Source organism: Oryx dammah, unplaced genomic scaffold (assembly GCF_014754425.2).
Source record: "Oryx dammah isolate SB20612 unplaced genomic scaffold, SCBI_Odam_1.1 HiC_scaffold_24, whole genome shotgun sequence".
Taxonomy (NCBI): domain Eukaryota; kingdom Metazoa; phylum Chordata; class Mammalia; order Artiodactyla; family Bovidae; genus Oryx; species Oryx dammah.
This window is the reverse complement of record NW_024070208.1, coordinates 74,613,711-74,631,750: the sequence shown is the minus strand read 5'-3', so window position 1 is coordinate 74,631,750 and position 18,040 is coordinate 74,613,711. Positions and strand designations below refer to the sequence as shown.

The 18,040-nt window shown below is 42.3% G+C and overlaps 1 protein-coding gene and 1 long non-coding RNA gene across 2 annotated transcripts in view; both read right to left on the bottom strand.

Annotated features, from left to right (window-relative positions):
- TM9SF2 (transmembrane 9 superfamily member 2) overlaps nt 1-14,628 on the bottom strand; it is a 50,141-nt gene extending 35,513 nt beyond the window's left edge. Inside the window, exon 1 of the mRNA XM_040267402.1 lies at nt 14,267-14,628. Within this exon, the coding sequence (XP_040123336.1) occupies nt 14,267-14,431 (165 nt within the window). The 5' untranslated portion in view covers nt 14,432-14,628. The remainder of the gene's footprint in view (nt 1-14,266) is intronic.
- Nucleotides 14,629-15,447: 819 nt separating this feature from the next.
- LOC120883338 lies at nt 15,448-17,798 on the bottom strand. The gene is made up of 2 exons (XR_005725742.1): nt 17,711-17,798; nt 15,448-15,873 (listed from the first exon to the last, which is right to left on the bottom strand). It is a non-coding gene; the product is annotated as an uncharacterized LOC120883338 (long non-coding RNA).
- Nucleotides 17,799-18,040: the final 242 nt, after the last annotated feature.

Here is an 18,040-nt window from a genome sequence, read left to right as displayed (position 1 = left end):
CCTCTATTCCTGTCAAACCCCAAAGTGAGACGAGATGCTCAACGTACAAAAACTAATAACACACTATCATTGGGAAAATACCGAAACAGTGGGCAAGAGCAGACCTCTGGGGCCTCTGTGCCTGGGTTCAGATTCCAGGCTCCACTATTTATCCTCGGTTAGATTATTTAACATTGCAGTTTCCTCATGGGTGCTTCAGTTTCTTTATCTGCAAAATGGGCATAACAGTTATTTATCTCACAGAGGTATAAGGATTAAATGAGTTAACATTTATAAAGTACATCAAACGGTGCCTAATACATGAAGTGCCATGAATCTGTTATATTAAAAAAAAAACAAATAAATGTAATGATACTTAGAATACGGAATGCCCAAACTACACTGCTCACCCACTAAAATGCTCTTCCAGTATTCATGATCAACAATGGAAGACATCAGCCTCTGTACACAGTACTGAAACAGTAGCACATAAACCCCCTAAAACTGTACTCAAATAAAACTACAACTCGATGGCAACACTGTCTCAAACGCAAAGAAAGTTTAACTGTCTCCTTGTATAAAATATTCAAGAATGTATCATTGGTTATTTTGGCTAAGAAGACAATTAGGGCATGATATTTAATCTTACAGATTGTTGGAGTAATTATCACAAATAAATATTTGTAACTGTTTTGAAGGCAAATTTTGCAGGTGACAGCTTACTGGGCCAAAATAATTTTCACTAATTATAAGGGGGTCAACACTGCTATGAAGATACACCAGAATCCAAACACTCTACTTAATATTATCTTATGAAAAATAAAAGCTCCCAAAAAGTTAATCCAGTTCACATCTTTACATTTCTTTCCAGGAAGGAATGTAGCTACTATATTCTACACAACTTTTTATGTTTTGAGTCTCAAAATCCCCAGAGCCACATTTTCACCACAGAAGCTAACTTCCTTGTGCTACGATTAAGTACACTCCTTACTCTTGACCTTGTTCAGTACAAAGTGATTAAAAGCACACATTCTGAAGCCAGGCTGCCTGGGTTTAAATCCTGACTCTGACATTTACTAGCTATGGATCCTGGACAAGTTGTTTCACTTCCAGGGCCCTGGTTTTTTCATTTGTAGAATGGAGGTAATAATAATCTCTGCTGCAAGTGGTTTCTGAGAAGATTCAAGAACAGAGCCTGTCACAGAGTACTATGTAAGTATTATCATGCAGAAATGTCCAAGAGACTTTAAGCAATGATGAGAACAGCCTTATCTGCACTGTCAAATTCAGTAGCTACCAGTCACACGAGACCATCGGTCACTTGAAATGCGGTCAGTGCAGCTGAAGATCTGAATTTAAATTTTTATTTAATTTTACATTTAAGAGGTCACAGGAGACAAATGGCTTATATATAGAACAGCATGGTAATGGAAAAAAAATAAAATTTTGCTTAGTACCCTTTATATAGCCTTTTCAAACACTTCATATTTTACTTTAGTCATGACAAACTTTACCTGGAAAAATAACTCAAATGTTAGTCTATCCCAGAGGCTGGCAAATTTTTTCCCCCAAAGAGCCAGAGAGTAAATATTTTAGGCTTTTCTGGACAGTCTCTGCGATCGTAGTGCAAAAGCAGGCACAAACATTACAGAAGTGAATTAGCCTGGCTGCAGTCCAGTAAAACTATTTACGGGCTCTGAAATGTGATTTTCATGTAATTTTCACTCATCTCTAAATATTACTCTTTTTAAAATTTTTTTCTAATCACTTAAAAATGTAAACACAATTCTTAGATCAGGACCCTACAAAACAGAAAGCAAGCTGACTAGACTCCTAGAGTTCATCCCCGAGCTCTGTTTTCCAGGTAGTTTTCAATGTTCTTTCAATGTCCATCTTTGGAAACCCAAAACAGGGCAAAAGGTTCAGAGCTCTGATGCCATTAAAAAAAAAAATCAGGACACTGTTGAAGAACATATAAATTTAGAGTAAAAGTTTCTTGCATTTCCACTTAACAGATGAGGCAAGATATTTTCCTAGTCTATGACGTTCTCTCTGAAGTTTCGTGGTACATCTCTTGGCTGCAGGATTGTAAGACTGAAGGAAAACCCTATTCTCATTTTCTGACTTCTCTCATCTCTCCTTTGAGTCTTAATCTTTCAAAATGGAAAGGTCTTAATCTTCTGAATTGTCTTGTCTCCTTGATCATGCCAGCTGCTTTTCATAGGACCTTGCCCTACTCTCATATCTTTCTTAAAAGGTGTACCATTGAGAATTACAGGCAGAATTCAAGATACAGACATCAAAGTTTCATATATGTATAGGATGACACTGTTACTTTTCATTAGCCTTTCTGACCAAAAGCATAAATTCTTCAATGACACGCTTATCTCTTTTTCAAGTTTTAGAACTGATAGTTTAGAGCTCATCACCTCAAAGAAATACTTAAAAAGTTTCCTTCAAATATACTTTCTTAACTTACCCATAACCAAATTTACTACTCTTTGTTCCATATAACTTTAAGAGAGCTTCTGGAAGTATATTCCCAGTGGCTTTTTATTACAATAGCTTAATAGTACTAGTAAATTAAAACATTTCACATCTTTCTTTTTGCTAAATTTAAGATTCAAATTAGCCTCAGATACTTCTGGAAGTCTGTCTCCACTTTTATCATTCCCCATGGTTTATTCTCCAAGCCAGGCTTCAACAATACGTGAACCGTGAACTTCCAGATGTTCAAGCTGGTTTTAGAAAAGGCAGAGGAACCAGAGATCAAATTACCAACACCCAGTGGATCATCGAAAAAGCAAGAGTTCCAGAAAAACATCTATTTCTGCTTTATTGACTATGCCAAAGCCTTTGACTGTGTGGATCACAATAAACTGTGGAAAATTCTGAAAGAGATGGGAATACCAGACCACCTGACCTGCCTCGAGAGATCTGTATGTAGGTCAGAAGCAACAGTTAGAACTGGACATGGAACAACAGACTGCTTCCAAATAGGAAAAGGAGTACGTCAAGGCTGTATCTTGTCACCCTGCTTATTTAACTTCTATGCAGAGTACATCATGAGAAATGCTGGGCTGGAAGAAGCACAAGCTGGAATCAAGATTGCCAGGAGAAATATCAATAACCTCAGATATGCAGATGACACCACCCTTATGGCAGAAAGTGAAGAGGAACTAAAAAGCCTCTTGATGAAAGTGTAAAAGGAGAGTGAAAAAGTTGGCTTAAAGCTCAACATTCAGAAAACTAAGATCATGGCATCCAGTCCCATCACTTCATGGGAAATAGATGGGTAAACAGTGGAAACAGTGACAGACTTTCTTTTCGTGGGCTCCAAAATCACTGCAGATGGTGACTGCAGCCATGAAATTAAAAAACACTTACTCCTTGAAAGGAAAGTTATGACCAACCTAGATAGCATATTAAAAAGCAGAGACATTACTTTGCCAACAAAGGTCCGTCTAGTCAAGGCTATGGTTTTTCCAGTAGTCATGTACAGATGTCGGAGTTGGACTATAAAGAAAGCTGAGCGCCAAAGAATTGATGCTTTTGAACTGTGCTGTTGGAGAAGACTCCTGTGAGTCCCTTGGACTGCAAGGAGATCCAACCAGTCTATCCTAAAGGAAATCAGTCCTGAATATTCACTGGAAGGACTGATGCTGAAGCTGAAACTCCAATACTTTGGCCACCTGATTTGAAGAACTGACTTGAAAAGACTGATACTGGGAAAGATGGCAATGGCAACCCACTCCAGTACTCTTGCCTGGAAAATCCCATGGACGGAGGAGCCTGGAAGGCTGCAGTCCGTGGGGTTGCTAAGAGTTGGACACGACTGAGCGACTTCACTTTCACTTTTCACTTTCACGTACTGGAGAAGGAAATGGCAACGTACTCCAGTGTTCTTGCCTGGAGAATCCCAGGGACAGAGGAGCCTGGTGGGCTGCCGTCTATGGGGTTGCACAGAGTTGGACATGACTGAAGCGACTTAGCAGCAGCAGGGTAAGATCGAAGGTGGAAGGAGAAGGGGATGACAGAGGATAAGATGGTTGGATGGCATTACCGACTCAATGGACATAAGTTTGAGTTAGCTCCGGGAGTTGGTGACAGACAGGGAGACCTGGCGTGCTGCAGTCCATGGGGCTGCAAAGAATCGGACACAATTGAGTGAATGAACTGAACTGAGCTGATGGTTTACTCCCTACTTAACTCGGCTTTAGGAAACCCACAACACTTTAAATTCCAATTTAACCTTTAAAAAAAACCTATCTTGTCACAACTTTAGAAATCAAATTCACTGGCTTCCTCTAAGTCTACTTTAAGTCTCTGAATCAAACTCTAGAAGCTAGGAAAATTTCTCTTCTAGACATCCTGCCAGGCTTCTGTGCATAAAATTTAGCATCATTTAAACTGATTATTACCACACTTACTCCATTTCAGGCTAGAGCCCAAAGACTCACACACTCTCCCTCACTATTTTCTTAGTTGTACATTACTAGATTTTATCCATCTCACACTCGGCATTTTGTCTAGTATCAACATCCCATTAAATTTATCTATCAACTTTTCCTGATCTGGTAAAGTAGCTTCGAATTCTACTCCTAATAACAAAAATGTTAACATCACCTAAGAAACATACTTCATTCTTGGTTTGTGATTTATAAGGATGTCTACAATTTGTGGAGGGCTGTCCACAAGATTTTCCAAAACACACACACACAAAAAAAATCCTCCCCACAAATCTTTCACCTCAAAACAAAATCTAACACACAACATACAAATAGAGAACAAAACTTCAGTTTGGAGAGAGAACAGTTAGACTTCTGGATTCATTTCAAATCCTAGGTCTATTGTTAATACACATGTGCTCATGGGCAAGTAATTTTGAATGTGACGAATTAATGATGTAATAATAAAAAAGAACACAATACAGGTTCATAGCTGTCACACAGTAACTAATAAGTTAAATGTCTAACTGGGGGCCCTGGTGGCTCAGCAGCAAAGAACTTGCCTGCCAATTCAGGAGATAGGGGTTCAATGCCTGGGTGAGGAAGATCCCCTTGAGAAGGGAATGACAACCCACCCCAGTATTCTTGCCTGGGAAATCCCATGGACAGGAGGCTAGAGTTTGTGGGGTCACAAAAGAGTTGGACACGACTTAGTGACCTAACTATAACAATAAATGCTTAACTGTAAGCTAGAGATAGCTATTACTATCTACTGTTTAAGAGAAACTGGACCTTCTTCAATCTGAATACCTATCAGGATAACCTTAAGGGTTTCTGGGAGAGGCTGTCCCATCTCCCTCTCATTAAAGGACACTAAGGACAGTGGCTTCTCATTTACTGTTTATGCCTATTCATTACTCCCTTCTTGGCTATTAGTCTAGGTAAGGGGAAGGTAATAATTATTAAGCACAACTCTCATAATAACCTTATGACCTAGGGATTACTTGCTCTACTTTAAGACAAAGAAAAAAGTTCAAAACCTGGACTGCTGGTTCAGAAAAGCAAGTAAACGGAACTGCTGCTACCACTTTTAATTTCTGTTGCTCTCAGCCCTTTACTTCTCTCCTGACACTTTCCACAATTTCTTTTATAGGAAAGTTGGTCCATCATTGATATCATGACTAAATTATGGACCTTTCCCTGTCATTTGGTGAACTAATCAAAACACATCTTGGATATTCAGTTCGTCTTGGCTATTTTTGTAGCACTTTCATTCATTCTACCTTTTTTATGTTGTGAGATTTTGAAAATTTAAGACATCTCATTTAAAACATACTAAGGGAACTTCCCTTGTAGCCCAGTGGTTAAGACCACGGCAGGGGGTGAGAGTTTGATGCCTGGAGGAGAAATTAAGATCCCACATGTTCTGGGCATGATAAAAGAATATTTTTTAATTAAAAAAAAATAAAGCACGATAAGAATTGTAAATTAAAATTAATGATATCTTTTCACACAGAATATAGCAACTTACAATATATTTGTAAATGTGCTACATTTATAACACTCTATTTTAAATACTGACTGTTACAATCAAACAAGGAATCTCAAAAGTATTATAAGTATCATAAAAATAGTATTACTAAATCTTCATAATACGACAGTAGGATAAAAGGAAGGAGAAAGGAAGTAAGACTGCCAGTGAGTGAATGTGGTTTCGTGAAGGGCAAAAGTACGCTACAAACATGACATCTGTCTCTAAAAAATGTTAAGTGCGCACACAGATAAAACAAACAGGAGAAATTTAAATAAGCCTTGGTGCTAGAGGGCTAAGTGGTGGATAGACTGATCATTATTCTTTCAACTCTTTTGAATTTTGAAAATTGCTGCAGTTAAAAGTTGGAAAAAGAAAAGGCTTTAAAGATAAGAGTGGACTTCAGTCATATTATGAAGTGACAGAAGCCAAATGAAAGCAATAAGAAACAGAGACGAAAGAGTAAAATTTAATGTGGAAACATGTCAGAAGCAGGAAAGATGACTTCAAAAGAAGTAATAAATAGGGGGAAATACTAAAATTTGCAATGTATGTGAAAACCTAAGAACACTTACAACGACAAATCCTGAAAAACCATGAGAAATTCATTCAATCAACACATTTATTCAAAGCCCATAATGTCCTGTATTAGACACTGTGAATGCTATAATAACATAAAACGCATGAATGCTTTGCCTTTTAAAGAATTTATAATCCAGGTGGGGGAGAGAGGACCTTCACTGAAGGAAGTAAAAGAAAAAAGTGACAAAGCTGTTTATGTATTCTGGGGTAGCTACTGGGTAGACTGAGTTTTCTAAATCTATGGGATTTAGTTTGCTTTTTTATTAAAATGGCAATCACTATAAGAGAGCAGTATTTGATTAACTTTAAGGTCATTTTTCATTCTAAACATCTTTATTTTGCATCCATATGTTAATTAAATGCATCTCCATCTGGAAATTTGCCTTAGAGACCGCCAACTCCAAAATCTGACATGACTCTGAAGAGTCTTAAGGTTACTTTCAGCATTCCCACTTTCAGACTGTCCCAAGGTGAGTTATTACAAGCATGAAAAGTTGTGATAACATAAGAAAGGTACAGAGTAATCCTAAGCAAGACTGTAAATCCAAAGCAAGACACAGACAAAACAAGACTGATTACAACATTACCCTAAGAAATCTTTTATGAAAATATTTTTATAGAGAGTTCTATCATCTCCCTTCTAAATCCTCCTCCCAAATGTACAATTTTATTTCTAGTCCCCATCTGCCCATTCCACCTCTGACCCCAACTCTGGTTACAACTGCTGCTGCTAAGCCGCTTCAGTCGTGTCTGACTCTGTGCGACCCTATAGACAGCAGCCCACCTAGAGAACCCCGTGGCTCCTCTGTCCACGGGACTCTCCAGGCGAGAACACGGGAGAGGCTGCCACTTCCTTCTCCTTGGTTGCAATTATACCCTACTTTATGGCTCCAAGGCACATCTTGCTGTAGGACCGCATTTCCCACTTCCTTGCTCCTTTGTTTTGATTCTGCTTTTACAACTGCCATCACATATGCCTCATCTTACACCTACTATTGTTTTTCAAGGTAGAGAGAAATCTCAGGGAAGAAATTTGACTTTGGGGACTTTCCTGGTGGTCCAGTGGTTAAGAATCTGCCTGCCAATGCAGGGGATACAGGTTCGATCCCTGGTTCAGGAAGATTCCACATGCCATGGCGCAACGAAGCCCGTGTGACACAACTACCGGGCCCACTTCGCCCTGGAGCCTGTGCTCCGCAAGAGAAGCCATGGCAATGAGAAGGCCATGCGCCGCAGTTTACAGAGAGCAGGTCCTGCTCACCACACTAGAGAAAGCCTGGACGCAGCAATGAAGACTCAGCACGGCCGAAAAAAAAGTCACTTTGTACAATGATCAATATAAGTGACTAGTCACAAAAAGATCTGAGATACCAAGGTGTGTGTGCACGCCCACTAAGTCGTGTCTGACTCTTGTGACCCCATGGACTATAGCCTGCCAGGCTCCTCTGTCCATGGGATTTCCCAGGCAAGAATACTGGAGTGGGCTGCCACTTCCTTTGCCAGGGGATCTTCCTGACCCAGGGATTGATCTCCTGTCTCTTCCATCTCCTGCGTCGGCAGGTGGGTTCTTTACCAGCTGAGCCAGTGGGGAAAGCCAAAGTATAGCCACAGGAAAGAAAAACTATGGAAGGTTCAACTATGTTAATACTGGAGAAGTTCACAGTAGGAAAATGTCTAAAGAAGGAAAACCTTAACTTGGATGTAATTTAAAAATCCCAACAGACGTGCTGGAATTCACAACTTCTGAGTTACCTCACGAACAGGGCCCAGAAGCTGCTCTCCTAGATCCTAAGGTTCTTCCTCCACTCCCCCATCAAAAAATAAAAATTTCAACTTTAGACTGTATCAAAGGAAGGAACAGACATAAAATGTGACTGGTTAAAAACTGATTACCTAGGTCAAGAGCTTTTTGTTGTATGTGCAGCAACTGTGCAAGTCCAGGATTACAAGCAGCTGGGCACCTGCAGGGTGGGGCAGCAGAAGAGGTACCTGCTCGGCCAGCAGACCCAGCAGGATTCCAACGTGAAGAGCCCAGGCTGCGGACTCACACACTCCTGGAGCCGCAGCTTGGATTCGCGCAGCTTCGATTTGTCCTGACTAGAGGGCACTGTATCCTACCCAGCCTTCAGGGTCCCCATCTAAAAACCACAGGACTGTTCTGAGGATCAACTAAGGTTAATACATACCCGGCACACACAAAGTATACAAACCGCAGTCTCTATCACTGTTATTAGCAAAGGGCACTAAACAGGAATGAAAGGTGAGAGTAAGAAGGATGCTCTTAAGAGAAAAATACATTCACCAATTTCTCACAAAGCTTTTCATAGATACTTAGTTAATTTTCATGGCAACAAAGAATGGCCTCATAGAACGGAGATACGCGGGAGCTACAATTAACTACAGTTCAACACTAAGAGGGCCTGGTGATAGCAAACCACAAGCAAGAGTCCAAGCAGGGGTTTCCAGAACTGGGCTCCGAGGCCCAAAGAGCACAGACCAATTTCTGGAACTTATGTGTGTCTGCATGTGCGGCACATGGCTGCGGTTTTCAGATGTTCAAGAACACACCTCTTGCAGGGCTTCCTTCTATGGAGAAGCAGGGACAGTAGGACCGTATTTCATCTATATCAATCATGTCTGCTTTCCTAATCCTAGCTCTCACATCCACTATAATGAACAACCACAGCTTTAAAATAATTTCATGCAAAAAAAAAAGGAGTTTCCCTCATGGCTTAGACAGTAAAGAATCTGCCTGCAATGGAGACGCAGGTTTGATCCCTGGGTTGGAAATATCCACTGGAGAAGAGAATGGCTACCCACTCCAGCATTCTTGCCTGGAGAATTCCATGGACAAAAAGCCTGGCGGGCTACAGTCGATAGGGTCGCAGAGAGTTGGACTCGAATGAAGTGACTGAGCATGCACACACACGTGTAAATAATATTTTTTCTTTAAATATTTCAAAATCTCCAAACTGTCTCTATGTTCAAGTTAAAACATGTAAATGAATGTTCATTCTTTTATCTGTTCAGAACAACATTTAGAACTGTTTTCTTAAATTTAACTAATTCTACAATAAAATGCAACTGCTTCCAAAATAAGACACAGAATTTATTAAAAGCTTCTAAAAATAACTACCAAGAAAGGAAATTTAAAAGTGAGGTTCTGATTTTTTTTTAATTAAAAAAGTTGTTAAACTAATTCAATTTAAACTTTTTTTCTTAACCACTAGGGGGTACATTTGGTCATTTCCCCTTACTAGACAGGAAAGAAAATCTTAAATCTTTCATCTAAGACAGGAAAGAAAATCTTAATCTTTCATCTAAGAACATCACAAGCCATTAAATAATTGCTTGAAAGTTAAAAGCAGCAAGGGTGAACTGCTCACTAATCTTCAGCTATTAGCCATTAGAATGCCACTCAGTACACTTGACTCAGTCTAAAGCTAACTGCACATTTTACCCTGTGAAGATCTATTTATTCACTCTTGACCAGGGCTTATTCTACTTATTGTAGTCAACACATTATCCCCGGAGTCTAAGAAAGTAAAATGCTAGAGGAAAGGAATACCATGGTTTAATTCTTTAATACTGTGGCTTCAAAAACTAACAAAATAAGAGAAAAAAATTAAAAGAGAAACCTCAATAGCAGCAAAAGTAATGCAGCACTAAAAAAAAGTTTTGGGTACCGTGACAAAGCTATTAAACTTATAAATAAAAACTATAAAATACTGCAGAGACAGAGGGAGTCATTTAGCTCGTGACAGTCTTCCCAGGTGGTGCTAGTGGTAAAATGCCCGCCCACCAATGCGGGAGACAGAGACGCAGGTTTGAATCCTGGGTCAGGAAGATCCCTGGGAGGAGGGCGTGGCAACCACTGCAGTATGACTGCCGGGAGAATCCCAAAGACAGAGCCCATGGGGTCAGAGAGTAGGACACTAAGCAACTTAGCATGCACACAGGCACTGTAAATCAAATCTATCTTTCTTGGAAAAAACCTGGTGATATTCAATAGGGCTATAAAATTGTTTCTTGCCTTTGACCAAGTAATCTGTGAATACACAAGTAATTCCTGCTAAATACATCCTAGCAATGTTATTTATAGTAGAGAAAAATCGGGACCAATCTAAATGCCCTGTAAGCAAGAAATAAACCATAGGATACTAACACAATGAAATACGATATATTCAATAAAAACCTCATGAAAATGTACACTATGTTAATGCTCAAATGTATATGTAATGATAGCAAGCTAAAAAAAAAAATCACACACACACACAAAAAGCCACAGAGCACAGTCACACTATTTAAAAAGGCAAATGAAGACCATAAACCAGAAGCTAGAAGAACATGAATAGGATCTGATAGTCACTGGATTCCTGATTCTATGATAGTAAACTGAACATAAAATAATTTTGAGAGGAGAAAATAACTGAATCCTCAGGGTTCTTTAGACTGTCTCTCAGTATAGTGAGCTAGATACAGGATATGGACTTCACAGGATATGTAAAGACTATACTCCATAAATTACACTTACCCTGAAGATAAACTTGATTTATCCCTACACCTATGAATATTGCATAATACTGCAACAATGATAAATATTGTACTTTCTCTCTAGTGAAGGCAAAATATCCTTCAAGAGGAATACATTATAAGCAGTGTGTATTGGCTCAGCCGGTAAAGAATCTGCAATGCAGGAGACCCAGGTTCGATCCCTGGGTCAGGAAGATCCCCTGGAGAAGAAAATGGCAATCCACTCCAGGATTCTTGCCTGGGAAATCCCATGGGCAGAGAGTAGGGACACAACTTAGGTGGGACTAAACCACCACCACCATATTAACAGGCAAATATGATAATCTCTATTTTACAGATGGAAAAAAAAAAAAAACTGATGGAAATGGTTATCAATGACCTGCCCAGTTAATCCAACTCCTGATTTCCTAACCTAAAATCACTGCAGATGGTGATTGCAGCCATCAAATTACAAGATGCTTACTTCTTGGAAGCAAAGTTATGACCAATCTACATAGCATATTAAAAAGCAGAGACATTACTTTGTCAACAAAGGTCCATCTAGTCAACGCTATGGTTTTTCCAGTAGTCATGTATGGATGTGAGAGTTGGACTATAAAGAAAGCTGAGCGTCAAAGAATTGATGCTTTTGAACTGTGGTGTGGAAAAGACTCTTCAGAGTCCCTTGGACTGCAAGGACATCCAACCAGTCCATCCTAAAGGAGATCAGTCCTGGGTGTTCATTGGTAGGACTGATTTTGAAGCTGAAACTCCAATACTTTGGCCACCTCATGCGAAGAGCTGACTCATTTGAAAAGACCCTGATGCTGGGAAAGATTGAGGGCAAGAGGAGAAGGGGACGACATAGGATGAGATGGTTGGATGGCATCACCAACTCAATGGACATGGGTTTGGGTGAACTCCCAGAGTTGGTGATAGACAGGGAGGCATGGAGTGCTGCGGTTCATGGGGTTCCAAAGACTCGGACACGACTAAGCGACTGAACTGAAAAGTATCTTCTGGAAATAATCATTTATAATAATTATTATAATATTTATAATTTTAATATATTTCAATATATGTATAAATTATTATAAATAATTGTTTATAATTATTCCCATGTCACAATTCCAGTTCCAATTTTAAAAATAAGTTTTTCCCATTTGTACAGTGTACAGAAGACTGTCTTCCTTAACAAACGTGGAATGATGGGAAAAAATTATTACTTCCCTGATTGATGTAATGAAAGTTTAGACTGTTTATTGTTTTTCTCCTTTGAGAGGCAAAGAGAAGAAATGTTAAAGTATACTTTAAATTCCCTAAACCAATTAGTCAAATTTTGGGGAAAAAGTGCTACAAGTACATCTTTGTACTCGTCTGAGATTTGCTACCACTGACCAAGATGTGAATGCAGCTGGCCACACAGAAGAAATCCAAAGATCTCAGAAATCAAACATGATCTGTCTTGCCTGTTTTATTCCTGCATCTGTGAGAATGAAAAGGCCAAAAGGACTCCCTGAAATTAATCAAGAGTTTACTATTTTAAAAGTTTTAAAAGTAACTACCTAAAAGGACCTGTTGAGGAAACAAAATTACCTAACCAGAAGAACACCTGTAAATTTCACTCATATTCACCTTTGAAGTCCACCTCAAATGTCATTTCCTCACTGCAGCTTTCCCTGAAGACGCCAATCCACCAATGTTTCCTCGTTTGTGCTTCAGAGTACTTTGGACATACATCTTTTATAAATCACATTCTGATAATCTGTCATAAACTTATGACCTTTGAGTTTCCTAGGAGGCATGTATATTTTTGTCTCTACAGGCACTAGTTATACAATACACAATTGCTGTTAAGTTTAAAGACCAAACACTAAGTTTTAAAGGCTGGTTACTACAATACTTAACGGAAAAACCAGTGTGCTTGTGAGACTAGCTCTCTCTTCCACTTGGAAGCACTGTTTTGTTTTTTTCAGTCAGAACTCTCAGAGTGAAAGCCTCTTGCACTGCAAGGTACCAGAGTTACAGTACTGAAGCGCTGTTAACCTGCGTGAAATTTAAAGATCTTTAGATATTTTTAGAGATCCAATTTTTTAAACAGAAACTGTAAAATGCCATGAAAAACTTTACAGCTTCTTTAATGCCCTAAAATAAGCTCAAAATTCACAACTATAGTAAAGCTAGTAGCAATAAAATTAACACCAGCTTAAAAAATTCAAACTTAGTAAATAAACCTATTTATAGATTGTAAAAGTCTGCTGAACGACTATTTGAATTGTTAAAATTATTAACGGTTTCAAAGACTTTTCTCGCGCCCCAAAGGGTCAGTTTTAGCCATCTAAAATAATTGCGTAGGTATACTGTCCTGCCCTACGCCGAATAACCCCCAAAGCAGGTTACTTATCTCTCTTTTACAAAATAGTTAAACTGAAAGCCTTGGGTTTAAGGTCGTTAAGAGATCACAAAGTTTTCAAGGTCTGCCCTAGGAAGAAGAAAACGTCGCCTCCTGTCGCCGGCTCCTTTAAAGTGTTCAATTCCATCTTAGAGAACTGAACAGTGGGATCTTATATACATATATTTTTTGCATACTAAAAACTTTTTTTTTTTTACACTTAAAAGGTTGAGACTTGAACGGTCTCAGCCATTACAGCAACTCTTTATTAAATGCAATTCACACGGTTCTGGGTGTAAACACTCCACAAATAAGGAAGCGACTCCTAATCGTGAGGTTAAAAATTTACACCCCACCCCCAAGTCCTAGAAAGCACAAGACCTCATAACCGACCAGGGTTCCAGAAAAGTAGAAAATTTAGGAAGCCAGGAGATGAAAGAGTTCCTGCAAGACCTAGCGGGGGCCCCTTCCTTGGCGCGAACACACCCTCTTACCCGTGGAGCGCTCGCCGACCCGCACGCAGGTCTCCGCCGCGCGCAACACACCGTCCCCGGTTCACTCACTCTCACACACACACACCTGCTCGCTCAACCTGGCCCCGCCGGACCTGAGGCGCGCCGAGGCCCACCGAGTCCTCCACAACCCACCCCCGCCGCTCACCGAGGCCCTTCCGGACCCCGCCTCCCACCCACGGCCCCGCACTTCGGAGCGGGGGATCCCGACCGCAACCCCGGCCCCACGGCGGCTACGCCCCCTTCCCCTCGGACCCCGGCTCCCCCCAGGGCAGGGTGAGGCGGGTGCTGTCGGCCCGGCCGCGCCCACCTTGCACTCGTCGCTCTTCTTCTCGTCCTCGCAGAAGTTGACGGGCGCCAGGCCAGGCAGGTAGAAAGCGGCGCCCCGACGCGGGCCCGGGGCCGCCCCCAGCAGAAGCAGCGACAGCAGCAACCACCACCGAGGGGGACACGGCGCCGGCAGCCTGGCGCTCATGACGGCTGTCTCGGGGAAAGGGCCGCCGAGCCGCGGGGCGGAAGGCAGGGAAGGAGGGACGGGGGGGAGGCTCGGAGACGACGAGCAGGCCGCCCGAGCTGAGGGAGGCCGGCCCCGCGACGGAGAGTTCCGGTGGCGCTAGGAGACGCCGCGGGTTCCGCAACAGAAACCGACCCGGACCTCTACGGCGCATGCGCGAGGCCGCCCGCACATGCTCCCTGCGAGCGGCCGTGAGCGCCCCGGGCAGTTTCCGGGAGGGAGCGGCGAGGAAATCCACTTTCCATGTTTTCGGCGGGCCAGCTAAGGAGGTTGCTACGAGAGATGTTCCAGCGCCCGCATTCCGATTCCAAATTCCGATCTGTAGCCCCCTTGGGGCGTCGGGGAGCGTGTCTCTCTCGACAAGCGCCCCAGGCTTGCTGCCTTGCCTCATTTTCCCACTGTTTTCCTCGCCTCAGTGCCTGAGGCACACCAACCCCCATTACGGACTTGTAATATTACACAAAGTACTTGCTGATGAAGGCTGAGTTGGCGGAGGGAAGAAGTTCGGGAGACGGTTAGGTGCAGGATAAGGAAGAAAAGAGGGGAGAAACCAGCCCCCCATCTTCAAGTAGCTACTCAGAGGTGTTCGCAGGGTCCGGTTCCCAGCATTGGATGCAGTGGCTCCTTGTGTGGGACAGTTTGTTTTTTTGCATAGTGTTTGCATAGACTAGATAAGACTCCCTTTAAGGGTGAGTGGAAATGAGGTGGGGAGGAAAATGGGACTAGGCAAGTAGGGGAACATACGGTTGACATTTCTTTACAAAGGAAGACATGGGCATACCTTTGAGCCCAGTGAGAAATGTCGTTCATGCAAAATAGAAATCTGGTATGATCATACTTGAGCAAATTTCTGTCACTTTTGCTATTGAAGCGATGTGCTGTCTGTGCTAGTGTGTGCACGACGTACATGTGTGTGTTTGTGTGGTACATTCTTCCAGGAGAAACGCTTTTGGTGACAAAGGAAAACACACAACATGGAAGTTTTAAGTTTTATTCAAGGACCTTACTGAGGAACATAGCATAGAAAAACCCCCTCTCAGATAGCTCTGAAGAACCAGTCTCAAGAGGTAAGGGAGGAGACAGGATGTATATGAGTTTTTTGGCTGGAACAAAATAGCTAGGCCAATATCAAAAGGTTACTGCTAATCACAAAGAACAGACATCTCTATGTATGAGCGGATGCAAGCATCTGAGTTCAGTGAAATTATTCCTTAGATATGCATCTTAACTATCCAGGCCAGGCTCCAAAACACAGCATATTGTTTTTTCTCCATCCTGAATTCCCCTCAGGGTGCACTGTTGTTGGGTGACTGCAGTAGCAAATGGCTTGATCCTTGTAGAACTGGGGGCCACAGTTTTTGTTTACGAAGTCCATTCCTCTGATGTTTAACTTTCAATCAAATCTGCAGAAGAAGGCATCTATTTAGACAACATAGCAAGGAATTATAACCCAGACGTACCCCCAGCTCAGAATTCAAAAATGGGCAAGTTTGCTGAGAGGGATAATTCATAAAAGTGTGGAGCCCCGTGCAACCCTATCTAAATTCTTGTGAGTATCTGCACGTTTCCCCCTTGGAAATTTTATAACATTTATTAAATTTTCAAAGGAATCTGTGACCCAACAAAAGGCTAAGAACCACTGATCTATATTCTGTGGGGATAACCGGAACAATGGAAGAATGAACTGCAGCTTTGGGACACTACTATCCAGTTACGTGCACCTTGAGCAAATTAATTTATCAAATTCCAGGTAATAGGGAGAACTGGGAAGCAGACAGAAAACGTTGTCCATCTTCTTTAGATGGTTGAGAAGATTAAGGGAGGATGGGAGAGAGGGCGAGAATATACCTTAAGCGCAGGGCAGAGGAAAGAGAAAAAGGAGCCATTTTTATAAGGAAAGCTGGGGTTGGGGGAGGAGGTGAGTAGGAGGCTGAGGTGTCTTGAGCGGTGGGATCCTGTCTAGGTCGCTTCTCCCTGGAGCAAATCAGTTGACATATTTGGTGAACTTATTTGGGCTGGTGAAAAGACTTCCATACTTGAAGTCATAGAGATTTACAATATACTAAGAGAAAGCAAATGTTCTCTACATTTAGAAAGGGGCAGAAAAATGAACATTTATTGTCCACTATCTTCTGTTTATCCGGTGCCACTAAATACTTATCTTCACTATTTCACTGGCCCCATCCCAACCTTTTCCTCCTGTTTTACATATCACCTGCTTCTCAAGCCCCAAACCTAGAAGATAACCTAAATTTCTTCCATCATTCACCACATACATCCTTCAACAAGTTGTGTTCGCTGGGCCGCTTAAGTACACTAAATCCTTTCAATACTTTCCAAATCCACAGCTACAATCTAGACCAAGCTAAAATCTCAGTTCTCTCGGACTAGTACTTCCTGCAATAGCCTCTCAGAGTCCACTCTTGACAATAGCGACCTCATAAAATCTTTAAATCACTCAATTCCACTCTTCGGCTTAACCCTGACACTCCAAAACACTTTTCGCTACCTGGCATTAACGTGGTTATTTGTGGACTGCCTCATTCCCCACCCCTTACCCCCATTAGCTCTACACCCCGGGAGCCTACAGTAGCGTCTAGAACACGAGGGAGGAGCTAGTAACAGGAGAACACTACTGGAATTGGTACTGGCCAGAACACATCAATTCTAGATCTGAATTGACAGTCACAGACTTTCAACCACCTGATGAGATCAGCCAACTCATTGGAAAAGACCCTGCTGCTGGGAAAGACTGAAGGCAGAAGGGGAAGACAGGATGAGATGGTTGGATGGCATCACAGATTCAATGGACATGAGTTTGAGCAAGCTCCGGGAGATGGTGAAGGACAGGGAACGCTGGCGTGCTGCAGTCCATGGGATAGCAAAAAGTCGGACACGACTTTTTGAACGACTGAAAGACAACAGACTTTCAGCGCTGACATAAACCTGACGTTTTCCACACGCGTTTATCATCCTCCATTCACAGAGGAAAGAAAGGGGACCGGCTCACGGTTCGCCGTCAAATGGCTACTGGAGACCCAGCCCGCAGGAGTGGGGGTGTCTAAGACGTGTCTTCTTGCTTCCCTATCCACATTACCACCTCTGTCCTCCGAGCTCAGCATTAGCAAAAACCCGGAAAAAGGAAGCCTGCCTCTATAGCGATGGTCTCCGGGCTCCAGACGCAATCTGGCCCGCCCACTACGCGGATTGCGCGTGCGCACGCCCAGCAGCCAGCCGCACCTCGCCAACTCCTACCCGAGCGACCTCGTCCCCGTTTCCGCCTTCACAGTTCAGACACGTCACCCCGCGAGGCCTGGCCTGGTGGGCGCGGCCGGGGCGTTGCTCAGCCGCTGGGCGGGGCTTAGCCGCGGGGCGGAGCTCACTCCTCACTTCCGCATCCGGTCTAGCCGGGCCTCTCGTTTACCTAGTGCAGGTGCGCCTGCCAGGTGCCTTGGGACTGGTGTGGGAAAATCGCCCCATTCGTCATCCAGGCCGCAAAGTGGAGTCCCTTCCTTGCAGGCGCTTGCTCTCTGGCCGCTGCCACGCAGAAAGGCTGAGTGGGGAATTCTT